Source organism: Myotis lucifugus, unplaced genomic scaffold (assembly GCF_000147115.1).
Source record: "Myotis lucifugus unplaced genomic scaffold, Myoluc2.0 scaffold_128, whole genome shotgun sequence".
In the NCBI taxonomy this organism is placed as follows: Eukaryota; Metazoa; Chordata; class Mammalia; order Chiroptera; family Vespertilionidae; genus Myotis; species Myotis lucifugus.
The window spans coordinates 1,671,916-1,685,958 of NW_005871176.1; the positions used below are offsets into that span (position 1 = coordinate 1,671,916).

At 54.3% G+C, this 14,043-nt stretch overlaps 1 protein-coding gene across 1 annotated transcript in view; it reads right to left on the reverse strand.

Moving 5' to 3' along the window:
- The window catches only part of ECE1 (endothelin converting enzyme 1), a 52,086-nt gene that overhangs the window by 10,803 nt on the left and 27,240 nt on the right, over window positions 1-14,043 (reverse strand). Inside the window, exons 7-13 of the mRNA XM_006094013.3 lie at window positions 13,491-13,556; window positions 12,249-12,440; window positions 5,758-5,900; window positions 4,020-4,134; window positions 2,414-2,524; window positions 1,395-1,493; window positions 881-958 (exon numbers count right to left, since the gene is read on the reverse strand). Of these exons, the coding sequence (XP_006094075.1) occupies window positions 881-958; window positions 1,395-1,493; window positions 2,414-2,524; window positions 4,020-4,134; window positions 5,758-5,900; window positions 12,249-12,440; window positions 13,491-13,556 (804 nt within the window). The remainder of the gene's footprint in view (window positions 1-880; window positions 959-1,394; window positions 1,494-2,413; window positions 2,525-4,019; window positions 4,135-5,757; window positions 5,901-12,248; window positions 12,441-13,490; window positions 13,557-14,043) is intronic.

A 14,043-nucleotide genomic window follows, 5' to 3' on the forward strand; every position in this document is an offset into this window, starting at 1 on the left:
TACGAGTTTCAATCACAAAGAACATAAAAATGGACCTTTCAGGGCAGAAGCACGATGCGTTGAAAGGAGCAATTTAAAAGTTCTAACTACCAGGGACACGCCAGCTACCTCTGTTGCCTAAATGAAGCGTGAGCGTGCCTTTGAGATTTATGCTTCCATTTTCCTGTTAGCATTTCAAGGGCCAAACCAGGGGTCAGGTTTCTCTGGGAAGGTGGGCAGGATCCCGGGACAGGAGGTAACTGGAGCAGGGAAGGAGGAGGCAGTATGAGGGGTTCACGCTGTACTCCTCTGATGTTTTAGGGGGTGTGCCAATGCTCTCTGCACCTTCTAGGGCAGTGGTCGGCAAACCGCGGCTCGGCAAACCGCGGCTCGCGAGCCACATGCGGCTCTTTGGCCCCTTGAGTGCGGCTCTTCCACAAAATACCGGCTCTTCCACAAAATACCGACTTCTGTGCATGGGCCACTAAGTTTCAATCGCACTGTACGTGCGCGCCCGCACATGGTATTTTGTGAAAGAGCCACACTCAAGGGGCCAAAGAGCCGCACGTGGCTCGAGAGCCGCGGTTTGCCGACCACGGTTCTAGGGTGTTTCCTCCCACTGTCAGCGGGGCACGTGGCACTGTTCTGGCACTGACTGCGGGGCACTGGCTGCTGGTGGCTCCAGGGAAGGGGGCCTCGGGCTGGCCCAGGAGGCCAAGGAGCAGGGAGCAGCTTCCTGGTGCCTGGCGCATCCCCAAAGCCCACAGCTCACCATCTCAAGATGTCTTCACAGTCCCGGTGCCTCCAGCGCCCCATCCGGACCCAGCCTGCCTCTCCCCTTCCCCAAACGGGGGCCCCGGGGGCAGCTGGGAATGCAAGGGGGCAGGCAGGAACCACTCACATCGTTGAACACTTTGTCGAGCTCCTTGGGGTCCATGATGAAGTTGGGGTAGCCTATCATGTTGTAGATGGCGTCCGCCTGGACGGGGAAGACACGGAGAATGGCAGTGAGTGCCCAGCCATGCTCCGTGGGGGCCGGGCTCAGGGTCTGGGCCAAGGGGACACAGGGCCAGGCGCCTCCCACCCCAGGGCTTCCTCATCTCTTTCTGGAAAGACTCCTCTCCTGTCTAAATTCCACTTATCTCTTAGGTATCACTTAAATGTCACTTCTTAAGGAAAGCCTTCCCTGGTCCTCACCCACCGACCACCTCAGGCCCTCCACTCTCCATTAGACACACGGCATCTCCCTGCACGGCTCCCTCGCACCCTCAGCATGTCATTTCCACACAGCCGTGAACGCCATCGCGGGTTCAGGCTGCCCCTCCATCCCGCCGGACTGTCCCCCCGAAGGCGGGGCAGCATCCGGATGCGGTCTCTCCTTCCCCCACCCCCGCCAAGCTCCTGGCGGGCCTCGCCTTCTCCTTGGCTGATCTCCGCGTGTCTTCATCCATCCACTTGAGGGTGCTCAGGCTCTCCTCAAACGCCTTCTTGATCTCCAGGATGATCTCGCTGGCCTGCGGAGACAGAGCTGAGCCTGAAGGGCGGGCCGTGGATGGGTACCCCACGAGGGAGGATGACGCCAGGCAAAGACTAAACTCTGGTCGTGGCTCAAAGCCTCAGGCTCTCCGGTGCTGGGCTAAGGGGGGAGAGTTTTAGGAATGTTCTGCCCAGGCTGGAGAGGAACGGGCATTCTCAAGGGCAATGTCACAGGCAGACCAGGCAGCGGAAGAGTCCGGACCAGGGGAAGGCGGAGTCTGCAGCGGGAAGAGCAGAGGGGCTGATGGCTGGTAGAACTGGACTCAGATTCTGCACCAGGCAGGCCACTTCATAGGGCTGAGTCTCCGCTTGCTAACCTTTGACTGCAGGTAACATCCATGTATTTAATATTAGAAACGATGCAGCAGCTACCTCTTATGGAACCCTTACTTTGTGCCAGCTGCTCTTACACGTAGCATCTCATTCATCGCCCCCTGTGGGATGCACTGTTACAGGTGAGGTGAGAATATGGTCCCAAGCCCCCCCGCCCAGGAACTGGTAAATCCAGGGTCGGATTTGGTGCCTTCACATGCTTAGCCACGATGCTCCTCTGCCCGTCCAGAACACACCTGTCACCCTCAGAGTGAGGAAAACGTCAACCCTCGGCCTAGAGCTGCTCTCCCAGCCTCATGTCCCTGGTCCTTCAGACCCTTGGAAGTGGAGAGGGCGGGACCGGGGGAGGGTTCAACGAGATAACACAGCTAAACGGCCTGCACTCAAGAGCAGTAACGCTCACGAGTGACTCTCATGATTCAGGGCTTTAGGCAAGGAGGCCTTGGAGTTAAGGCTGGAGCCCTGGGGAGGGAAGGTCCAGACCAGACCAGAGTGGGGCTGCCAAGCTCACGAGCGGCCATCGCTGGCGTGAAGCCACAGCCTGCGCCCGAGGGGAGGCACTTACTATGTTCTTGCTGTCCTCGGCGAAGGTCTCTTTCACAAACATGGGGCCCAGGGCGAAGCCCAAGTTGTTCTCTGTGTCGCTCACGCACAGCTTCCAGCGAGGAAGGCAGGTCTGAAACAGAGGGAGGGGTTACTGGGCCCCGGCCTCCCTCCCAACCAGCTGGGGCCCCTGCTTCCTTCCAGAACTCCAGGGAGACCTTTTCAGACCCCGTAGGAGTTCTTCTAGACACTAAACCAAGAGGCCACAGAACGGCCCTCATCACGGCCATCTACTCTTTCCTGAATGCGGGCTCCGAGCACAGCACTTCGCAGGTGGTATTCCGTGTGGCCATCGGAATGACCTGGGAGGCAGGGGCGGGCCCTGGCCAGGCGAGGAAACAGACTCAGCACAGAGGAGTCTCTGGTCTAGGGTCCCAGTGACCAGAACTCGGCCGCGCCTGACCCCACACCCGACGCTCCCCCCTGCCCTACCTCCTGGGGGAGGATAGGAATCCTGGTGACAAAGAACCTTGGGAAGTTACCTTGTCAACCCTGAGTAGCAAGAGGCCAGGACCCAGCCCCATTTAGAGCCTCCAGAGAAAGAACTGTCACAACGACACTGCCAGACTCTGAAGCATCCCCTCGTCCTGGCCTCACCCTCAAGCCCAGGGGCCTGCAGGACGCCTGTGCCGCTGAGCCTCACAGAGCACGGCTTGGGGAGAGCATGGCTCGGGAAGAAAGCACCGCGGCTAGTTTTGGCCCCACCCGCTCCCCTGCCCAGCAGCCCTCTGGGGACAGTCTGTATGACCTAAGTGGGGGCCCCACTCCCATAAATCTGTCGGCTGCAGAGGAAGCCAAATCCTCTCAACCCTGGACAACAGGTGGCAAAACCCACCCATGTCAGGGCAGCCTCCTTCATTACAGCCCTCAACTGAAAACCACCCAAACTCCCACCCGCAGGTGGAGGGAAAACAAAAGGTGGTGTTTTTATACAACAGCACACGACTTGGCAACAACAAGGACCAACTCCTGACACATACAGCACAGATGCACTTCACAGACACGCTGAGCAGAAGCCTGACACAAAGGGCACCTTGTGTATGATTCCGCTTCACCCTTCTACACCCACCTGGGGGTGCGGGGTAGGGGCTACTGTGAAGGGGCACAGAGAACTGCTGGCTAAATGGGGCGGTGGTTACACGGGTGATTTCATTTGTCAAAACTCACTGAACTGTGTATTTCATACATTTCATTGCATGTAAGTAATACCTTCATTAAAAAAAATATATTTCTTTCAGGCCAGAAGTGAGAAAGGAAGGCAACGGCACTCTAACCTTCTCTAAGTTTAGTCGCCCAAGTTCTTTTACGCTTTCCCACCCAGGTGTCTACCTGGACATCTCCCCTCTCCCCCATCCCCACCCAGCCTTCCCCGGGGGTAAGGCCTCCTGCGTGCTCAGGGATACCTGGGCAGGCCTCTCCAGTGGCCCTCTTTATTCTCTGCCTCTGCCCACCTCCCTCATGAGTTCCATGCCCCTGGAGGGTACCGTGGTCATGCCAACCCCCAACCTAAGGCCTGGCGCACAGTAGGTACTCAACCCGTGTTTGGGGGTGCACAGTAACAGGCTCACCTTCTTGGTTCCATATATGATTTCCATCAACTTCTCGTCGGCATCCTGAAAGCGCTGATCAAGGAAGCCGGTTGTCTTCCGCACCAGGGTCCAGATCATGTAGTTGTTCAGCAGGCTGAGGCGAGAGGAGACAAGACATGCTCAGAAGCGCCCCAGGCTGGAAATGTTGCAGCACTCCCGCCACTGACCTCTAGGGTGCGCTCACATCCAACATTCTGATCCCACGTGCTCTTTCCACGCCCGGTCTGTCTGTCAGGTAATGGATGCTCTCTAAGCACATGGACTGTCACTTCCAGGGCAGAGCCTCGGTCCGAAAAGCCCTCAGTGCCTAGTGCAGTGATGGCGAACCTTTTGAGCTCGGCGTGTCAGCATTTTGAAAAACCCTAACTTAACTCTGGTGCCGTGTCACATATAGAAATTTTTTGATATTTGCAACCATAGTAAAACAAAGACTTACATTTTTGATATTTATTTTATATATTTAAATGCCATTTAACAAAAAGAAAAATAAACCAAAAAAATGAGTTCGCGTGTCACCTCTGACACGCGTGTCATAGGTTCGCCATCACTGGCCTAGTGCATTAATCTGTACACCACAAGTGCTCAATAAGTGCTGTGAGCCTCAAACTGGAACCAGCAGGGGAAGGGGTGAGTGAATAGCCATCAGTTTTCTCAGGGGAATACTATGTAGCCATGAAAAAGGAGGTCTGCAGAGGGTTTAGGATGACATGGATAAAATGCTTATGATAAAAGTCAAGGGAGCCCTAACCGATTTGGCTCAGTGGATAGGGCGTTGGCCTGCGGACTGAAGGGTCCCGGGTTCGATTCCGGTCAAGGGCATGTACCTTGGTTGCGGGCACATCCCCGTAGGGAGTGTGCAGGAGGCAGCTGATCGATGTTTCTCTCTCATCGATGTTTCTAACTCTCTATCCCTCTCCCTTCCTCTCTGTAAAAATCAATAAAATATATTAAAAAAAAAAAGTCAAGGGAGGCCCTGGTTGGGTAGCTCAGTCAGTTACAGCATCATCCCCATATGCCAAGGTTGCAGGTTTGATCCCGGTCAGGGCACATACAAGAATCAATCAATGAATGCATAAATAAGTGGAACAACAAATTGATGCCCCCCCTCCCTCCAAAAAATCAATTAAAAACTAGTCCAGGGGAAAACAGACCATAGCTCTAGTCACAATGACTGGGAAAAAGGGATGTGCATTAGAAACCCACCTCTGTCCTTCTCTCACATACATGCTTTCTCTCTCCACATGTGCACACCCACAAACACACACATCCCATAAGATCTACATTCGTATTTTGGGTAAATATAATTTTTTTCTGTAGCTTTCAAAAATTTCTACAACAAATCTTTAAAATGTAAGAAAACATCATAAATACTAATACGAGCTAACCCTTCCTGGGTCCATTTCGTGTCAAGGCACTACATGAAAACACGGCACATGGGTTATCTCACTCAAGTCTCACCACCACCCCACAGGGTAGGTGCAACTTGTACCCCCATTTTATGGATTCGGAAAATGAACCCGAGAAAGGGTAAGAAACGTGCTCGAGGCTACAAAGCTGGCAGGTGGGGGAGCTGGGATTTGAACCTGCGTTCATAACCACGGTGCCCTGCTGCCTCTCATCAGAGCCAACGCCAGGGCCCACTTTCCTGAGTCAGCCTGTCACTGCTCGGCCATGCTGCCTGAGAAGAGGCCCGTCCCAGGCCGCCCAGCGCCCTCACCACTTGTCAGTGTTGTTGATGAGGGTGGAGACCTGGCTGAGGTACTCCTTGTCATAGACCACGATAGGCTCGGACGCATTGATCTCCACAGGGGAGAAGATGGCGTTGAGGAAGGGCAGCCAGTTGATGGCGGGCGCCAAGGCCTGGAAGAGAAGAGAACAGCGTGATGCAGAGCCCAGGTCTCCAGAGCGTGTCATGGTGCCTCCATCCTTGGACAAAGCAGAGAGCTGGGAGCTGTCCCACAATGCACTGGGCAGATGTCAAACGAAGGCTGCCTGGCTTCCATCAGAGATGCTGTATGTAGAATTCTTTTTTAGAGAATATACTCACGGGATGTTTTATTGACTGACCTCTCTGAAACATGTTAGAACTCATACGGCTAGTTGCTCAATGTGACAAATTCCTAACCCAAAAGATTTTAATGTAGGAAATGAACATATAAACATCACAGTTAGGTGTCAAAATTCAAGATGAACATCAACTAGAATATTTCTGGTTTAATGGAAAACAACAGCATGAGAGTCACGCTTAACACCTTGGTTAAGTAAAGAGAGAAATGCGCAGGGGTGTCAAAGAGGTATGTACCTAGGATTCTAAGGGCCAAAAACTGAACGTGATGTGGAACTAGAATGGGATAGAGGAGACTCAGCAGCAGCAGCAAGAAGCTACTGTTGTCCTAGCCAGCTTGGCTCAGTGGATAGAGCGTCAGCCTGCGGACTGAAGACTCCCAGGTTCGATTCCGGCCAAGGGCACATGCCTGGGTTGTGGGCTCGATCCCTAGTAGGAGGTGTGCAGGAGGCAGCCTATCAATGATTCTCTCTCATCATTGATGTTTCTATCTCTCTCTCCGTCTCCCTTCCTCTCTGAAATCAATAAAGAAATATATATTTTTTAAAAAGAAGCTACTGTTGACCAAGCCCCTCCCATGCCAGGTGCCATGCCGATCACTCACACATCTCCCAACTGGTCCTCACGACAAGCCTAGGAGGTAGGCACTGTTATCCCCAGTGTATTGATGAGGAAACTGAGCTCCGACCGGACTTAATGGGTAAACGTGTAGAATCTGGAACCCAAGTGCCTAGGTTCGTACTCCAGCTCTCTTACTTCTGAGCTGTGTGACCCTGAGAAAGATGAGGTACCTCTCTGTGCCTTGGGAATCTGGAAAGTGGGGATCATCATAGTAACAGAACATACGTCATAGGGTTAGTGTGAAGATTACATGAGTTAATACTGTCTGTTAGACTCAACATGTCGAACACCGACTGTATTCTGACTGGCCTTCTATACAACTGGTAAAGTCAGGAAGGACAGCCATGCCCCGGCCGGTGTGGCTCAGTGGATGGAGCATCGGCCCAAGCACCAAAGGGTCTCGGGTTCAATGCCCGGTCAAGGGCATGTACCTGAGTTGCAGGATCAACCTCTGGCCCCGGTCAGGGCGTGTGCAGAAGGCAACCAATCAATGTGTCTCTCTCACAATGAAGTTTCTCTCTCTCCCTCCCTTTCAATTTTTCTAAAATAAAAAATCATGTGTAGAATGATAACCTTCAGCAACCAAGGAAAAGCCCTTAGCTCAGCTGATGCGCCACAGGAAGCCCGGCAGCTCTATTTCAAGATAATTTAAATTGAGCACCTGCGCAGGGGCTCCCTCCCCACAGAGGCACGGCCAGCTCTGTGCAACTCAGCTCTTGGCAGGCTGCACTTGCTCCTGGCCCACCTTGCGCCCCCCCTACCACGCTCAGAGCTCCTGTTCATCTGCAGGGTCTCTGTCCTCAGCCAGCATTTCCGCTTCCCACCAGGCAGCCTCCAGCCAAGCTGTGTGATCTGTCCAGGTTCCAATGATTGTTTTGTGAGTGTTCTGATTACAAAGTTAACTCAACATTTTTAAAAAAATTGTGGTAAAAATACACACCTAAAATGAACCCTCTTAACCTTTTTTTTCAGTGTGCAGTTCAGTGGCATCGTTAGGCAACCATCACCACCACCCATCTTGCAGAAATGAAACTCGGTACCTATTAAACAGTAACTTCTCCCAGCTCCTCCTCCGGCCCCTGGGAGCCACCACTCCACCTTCCGTCTTTATGCATCTGACTCTGACTGCTCACGTAAGTGGAATCACACAGTATTTGACCTTGTGTGACTGACGTATTTCACTTAGCACTGCCCTCAAGCCAAGCTGCACAACTTTTGAGTGGTCTGCTTTAGACCTGCTTTCCCATATGTCTTGTTATTTCTAGTTATCTTTTTGTCCTGTAATTTTACAGAATGCAACGTTTTGGGGACTTCATGTGCTGCCTTACAGCAAAAGTGCCTGTATGTGTCAATCACCTAGGTCCTAGGATGGTATCTGGCGCTTCGCAAGAGCTCAATCAATGTTAGCCATTGTAATCACTGCTCCAGGTCTCCCACGAGCGGGCCTGGGCTCATTCAATTCCAAATTCTGTTTTGTTCCCTCAAAAAAGTGCAAAATGCAAGATGTAGGACGGTGAGCGAGGCATCATAAATGGCCTTCGTATGGATCAATAATGTAAGATCTGCCCAGCAGGTGTGGCTCAATGGTTGAGCATTGACCTATGAACCAGGAGGTCAAGGTTCGATTCCCACTCAGGACACATGCCCAGGTTTCGGGCTTGATCCCCAGTAGGGGGTGTGCAGGAGGCAGCCAATCACTGATTCTCTCTCATCATTGATATTTCTTTCTCTCCTTCTCTTTTCCTCATTGAAATTAGTAAAATACATATTTTTTTAAAAAAGGTCTTCTTTTAAAAAATAATGTAAAATCAGTCTGTAACATCAGCTGAATCTATAACCTGTTGGAAAATACCCACGGAGCCCTCCGTGAGAGAGGCAGCCACGAAAACCCGCCGTGTAACGGACACTGAGCGACAGTGACTTTCCTGAGGTCACAGGGTGAGCCAGTGACTGTGCAGGTCTAAAACCGGGGTGTACTCATGTGTCTGGTTTTAAAGGGCAGCTCAGCTCAGCTGCTGGGGAACAAGGACCTCAGAGGATGGAGGAGGGCAGCTCCCGCAGGCCAGGGCTTGACAACTGGCTCTCAGTGTGGCTTGTATTTCCACCCTGACCTCCTGCAGACTTCCCGCAGAGCTGGGAAGAGCTGGCCCTGTGGGCTCCTGCAAATGTCTGCCTGCCCCACAGCGAGACAGCGGGGAGGAGCCCTGTGCTCGCCTGAGACGACCCCGTCTTTCTCTAAAATGGGGACAATCCCCACCTCCCCCTCCAGGGTGGGCTGCTCGGTGCCTCTCGGGACAGCGTGCTCAACAAACCCGAGTTTCCTGTCTTCCCGGCTTGCTCGTCCTGCTCTCTGGTCCTGGCAGGAGCCCCTCGGGCAGGCAACCTCTGGAGCGTCCCCTTAACATTTGTGGCTGCAAAACTTGGAGGTGTTTAGGTGAGATGCTCAAAGAGGGCTCAACACTTAGAGCCACCTGTCTATACGACCTGCTGGCAAAGACCCCTGGGAAATTGGCCAAGTTTACAGAGCATCATTGTGTACAATAACACGAGCTTCACAAAGGGCAGGCAACTGGACTCTCTGAACAGGGCACAGCCATCAGGAGATACACCTCTACCTACTTAACGCAGACCTGGCCCTGCAGGGCACAGGTGCTCTGTGCAGGCCCATTCCCACAACTCTGCGGTAGGGTGTGTGTTGAATACCAGGATTTCCGCATTTCCAGCCTCTATTCCTGTAGAGAACACCTAACTTGAACATGTGTGCCTAGATCCGTCTCTAAGGAGATGGCTGCTTTAACCAACGAGGACACTCCACTTGTGACACAAATCCTTTGGGGCGCACCGATGAGCTCTATTTTCCATACCCGCAGCCAAAGAGTACTGCCGGTCAGGTCACCGACCAACCGGCTCAAGTAGGCTTGCAAAGAGGGAGAGAAAAGAAAGATGCTATCAGGCTTTGTCTCAGCTGGAGGATTTAAAGGGGATGGGGCTCGTTCCCAAACACCTTTTGGTGTGGAAGGTCCTGGAAAAGAATGGGAGGGTCCTCAGGCTCCCAGAGAAGCGACAGGAGGATGTCGGATTCAGCGCTCTGAATTCAGACTCTGCTGGGGGCGAGTCTGGGACCACTGCACTCGGCGGGGCCAGCCCCACACTGTGAGGGCTGGAGTGCCTGCCCAGTCACCAGGAGGATGGGAAGGAAACCAGTTTCCAGTAGCCAGCAAACAAGGCATTCTCTACCCAAGGGTGGGATGAATCAAATGAGTTCAGCGCTGAAGACGTGGCTGGGATCACCCGTAACAAAGGAATAATACTAATCATGATGACGAAGATCTATCTGAATTGCACGTATCAGTTTACAAGGTGAAATCTCATCCCTTGCTTCATCGCATCCTCTCGCAACCCCGTGGGCAGGCCAGGCAGAGATTCTTATCCGGGAGACAGGTGTCAGGGGCCCGGGACGGCTTTCAACGTAATTATTTCTTATGTCCATGGGCCCACTTCCTCTGAGAGACACTGCACAGGTTTCAGCCTGTTCCCTAAGGGGTCTGTCACTTCCAGCTGCCAGGGCAGGGCTGCCACTCATCTGTCTCCCTGGCACAGAGCAGGGGTGAATGAATGAGCAAAGCCCCATTTTACAAGAAAGGAAGCCAAGGCTCAAAGAAGGGGTGTGTGACTTGCCCAAGGTCACACAGCTGGTGGGGGGCTGGGCCAGAGCAGTCTTCTGACCCCGCCCAGGGCTCACACCACTCCAGGCTGCGGCCTCTGCCAGTCCTCCCCAGGGGAAAGCTATGCAGCTGGGAGGGAGGAAGAGCAGAACGAGAGCAAATGGTGATAGGATGCCTGGGGGTAGAACCTGATAGCCAGGCTGGGGCTGATGTGCCCAAGGCTACTGTGCCTTCTCTGCCACTCCTGGTGTAGTCAGTTGGCATTGTGGTCACTGTGTGTGTGTGTGTGGGGGGGCCTGAGGCCCCCCTTGAGGCCCCCCTTGAGCTGAGAACTGGGCAGCTTGTGCAAACCAAATTATGGTGCATAAACAGCACCTCCCTTGACCTGGCCTCAGAGCGGAAAAACAGTGCCAGATGGCGCCCATCACAGGCTGTTGATCTTCCTGACCCCCTCGCCTCCGCCCCCGCCCCCAGCACCACTCACCCTGATGCCAGCTTCTCAGGGAACCTAGAGGGCAGCTGGCACCCAGGAGGCCAGGTCTGCCTCCACCTGGGCAATGCTCACCCACTCTCCAGGCTCACCTTCCCCGGCTTCGCCCTGCCCCTGCCCTAGTGCCTGCCCTGCTTCTTTTGCTCAAAGCCCTTAGCGGCGAGTTTGGGGTTGCTTCCTTGTCGGTGGCCCCATGTACACCGGTCAGAGGAGGGACGGAGGAGAAAGGGGCAGGGACCTCAGTGTTCTGCCGGGAAAGAGAGTAAATGAGCCGAACTCTAATGCACGGGCAGGACTTGGCTGGTCAGGGGGTAGAGAAGGGAGGAGACATTTTAGCCTGTCCCAGACAGCCTCCCCAGAGAGAGAAGGCCCCGCCAAGCGTTCCTGGGTGATGGTAGGGAAGAGGAAGATGGGCTGAGGCCACTTGGCTGGCTTCCTCTGTGACCCCGGGGGGTTTGGGGTAAGGCTGGACACTAACACCCCATGAACTGGAAAGAAGGAACTTGGCAAATTCATGACCTGCAAGTCCCAGGCAGCCACCAGGGGGCAGCCTTTCACAAAGGCTGAGCTGTGGAGGGAACTTCTGCTTTTCAGATGGGTCATGCTCAGTACAGAACCTCACAGTTCTGACCCTTAACTTGATTCCACCGGGGTCACCGGGGTCACGGTCAGAAGCAGAGCTTCAGTTAGCCAAGCCTGATTCCATGCCAAGCTCCCCTGTCACGTAGGAGCCTCATGGCCTTCAACTTGTCCCCTAACCTCCAGGCTTAAGAAAGGGTGTAGTGGCCCTAGCTGGTTTGGCTCAGTGGACAGAGTGCCAGCCTTCGAACTGAAGGGTCCCACGTTCGATTCTGGCCAAAGGCACATGCCTGGGTTGTGGGCTTAATCCCCAGGAGGGGGCATGCAGGAGGCAGCCAATCAATGATTCTCTCTCATCATTGATGTTTCTCTCTCTCCCTCTCCCTTCCTCTCTGGGAAAAAAAAAAAAAAAGCATGAAGTGTCGACAGAACCCAGTCCTCACATTTACTGTTTGCTGTGTAGCAGGCTCGAAGAGCTTGGTGCCTGAGAGATCGGCAATGCCCATCAGTGTGAGCTATTATGACCACAGCCTCCCTGGACAAATGCTGTCACTGAAAAGCAGCCTGGTGCAGGCAAGAGACTAGCTTTGGAGTCTCTAGCCGTGCGGCCTTCAGCTGGGAACTCCACCTCTCGGAGCCTCGTCAGTCTTCCCATCTGAGAAGTGGGCAGAACCACCAGCCCTGCTTCAGAGGGTTGTTCTGAGGACCTGACGAGGTGGGTGTAAAACCCCGGCCCAGCGCCCTCCGTCCTGAAGCCCCGGGGCTGCCCCGGACGGAGCTCACGTCACCTGCAGCTCGGCTGCTGTCACTTTGTGGTAGATGAGCTCCTCGTCCCGGCGCTTCTCCTGGGGGATGGTGATGTTGGCCAGCATGGTCTCAAAGTCCAGGATCTGCTGCATCTGGGGGCGCACGGCGTCCTCGTCCCCTCCGCCCAGCAGCTTCCCCAGCTGGACCATGTAGTTCAGGTAACCCGTCAGCACCTGTGGGCCCCCGAGCCTGTCAGTGGCTGCCACCTCTGCCCCTGGTGGCCCAGCGCAGGGAGGGAGGGGCTGGCGCTTTCCCCGGGCACCCACCGGAAACAGCTTCTAGAATGAGTTTGGCAGTGCACCAATTCACAGCTCACATGGCCCTGGGGACCAAGGCCACAGGTCCCCAGGAGGGCCGGTCCCTGCTGTCCAGGTCCTCATTCCCTCCCGCATGCTCCTCCCAGAGAGCCGTCTTTCAGGGCCTGGAACTCACTTTTTCTGAACTGTCCTCTGTGGCTCCCCCACCCCCCCATCTAAATTAGGTCCCCAGGTTACCTTCTCAGTTCACCTTCCTTATCACCATTTGTCATTATGCCTCTAATTGGTGGTTAATTAACATCAGGGACCAGGCGGCCTTGTTCACCACTATCTCCCCAGCATCAGGCATAGCGGGCACTTGCTCAGTACAAGTGGGTGGAATGATGAATGGATAGACGAGGAACCTCAGGCCAGGTCTCCCCGGGACACCACGGATGCAGCCAGGGGGATGGGAAGGCGTGGGTTTTAGAGTGGGCGGGTCTGGATAGGCATCTCAGTCTCTGCTAAGTGACCTTGAGCAGATCACGTATTGCCTCTGAGCCGTATTCCCTCCTCTGAAGTAGGCAAGGTAAAAATAATACCCAGGGACAGAGGAGGCGAACGAAGGTCGGAGGAGACGTTCGGTATCTGCAGGGTCACCGGAGGGCCACAGGTGCTGTGAGTATAAAAGGCCCAGCACCCCCAGAGGGCAGGGCGGTACCGCTGCATCGCTCTAGAATGGGGACACATGACACCTGCTCCTGCCTATTGTGCCCATGATGCCTGGATGTGAACCAGCCTCACTCTGGAATGGGGCCATATGACAGCCTCCCTGCCAGGGACTGCGTGTCACCTATCGGGTAAGTGACACCTCTGGGTTCCTGTTCCTCCAGCTTCAAAGACCTGAACACTCGGGGGACACGGGGTGGGGGACAAACCACGGAGAGCTGGGGGCGGGAGCCACTCCCTTTGCAGAGGCCCACTCACCTTCTCATTTTCCGTTTTGTTCAGGTAATAATCCCTTGAGGGCAAGCCCAGGCCACACTGGTCCACCTGGAGAGAAAGGCGGGAGTGAGAGGGAACCTCCCGTGGCACACGCACCCTGCAGGCCTCCACCCACCAGGAGGAACAGACAGAGCCCCCCTCTTCTCTCAACACCTCCGAGGCCCGGCAGAGCAGCTCTACTTCATAAGACACTCCCCAAGGCGGAGCCGTGGTTAAGAGCCCCTCACAAGCTGTGTAACCTTGGCCAAGTCACTGACCCTGCCTGATCCCCAGGTTCCTCATCTGCAAAATAGGGGGGAAACAGCTCACCCTCAGGCTGGAAGGGGATTCAAGGAGACAGTGCCAGTAAAGGGCTTGGTGAGTGGGGGGCTGGTGAGGACTGTCCATTCCCGATAGTTACGGCCACACCTTGTCAGACCTAAGTAGGTGTTATTATAATGCGTTTGATCTCTTCTCGGCCATTTGGTTAAGATCCAGTGTACAGTTCATTTCATTGGAAAGGAAATTGAAGCTCAGAAAGGTTGAGGCACTTGCC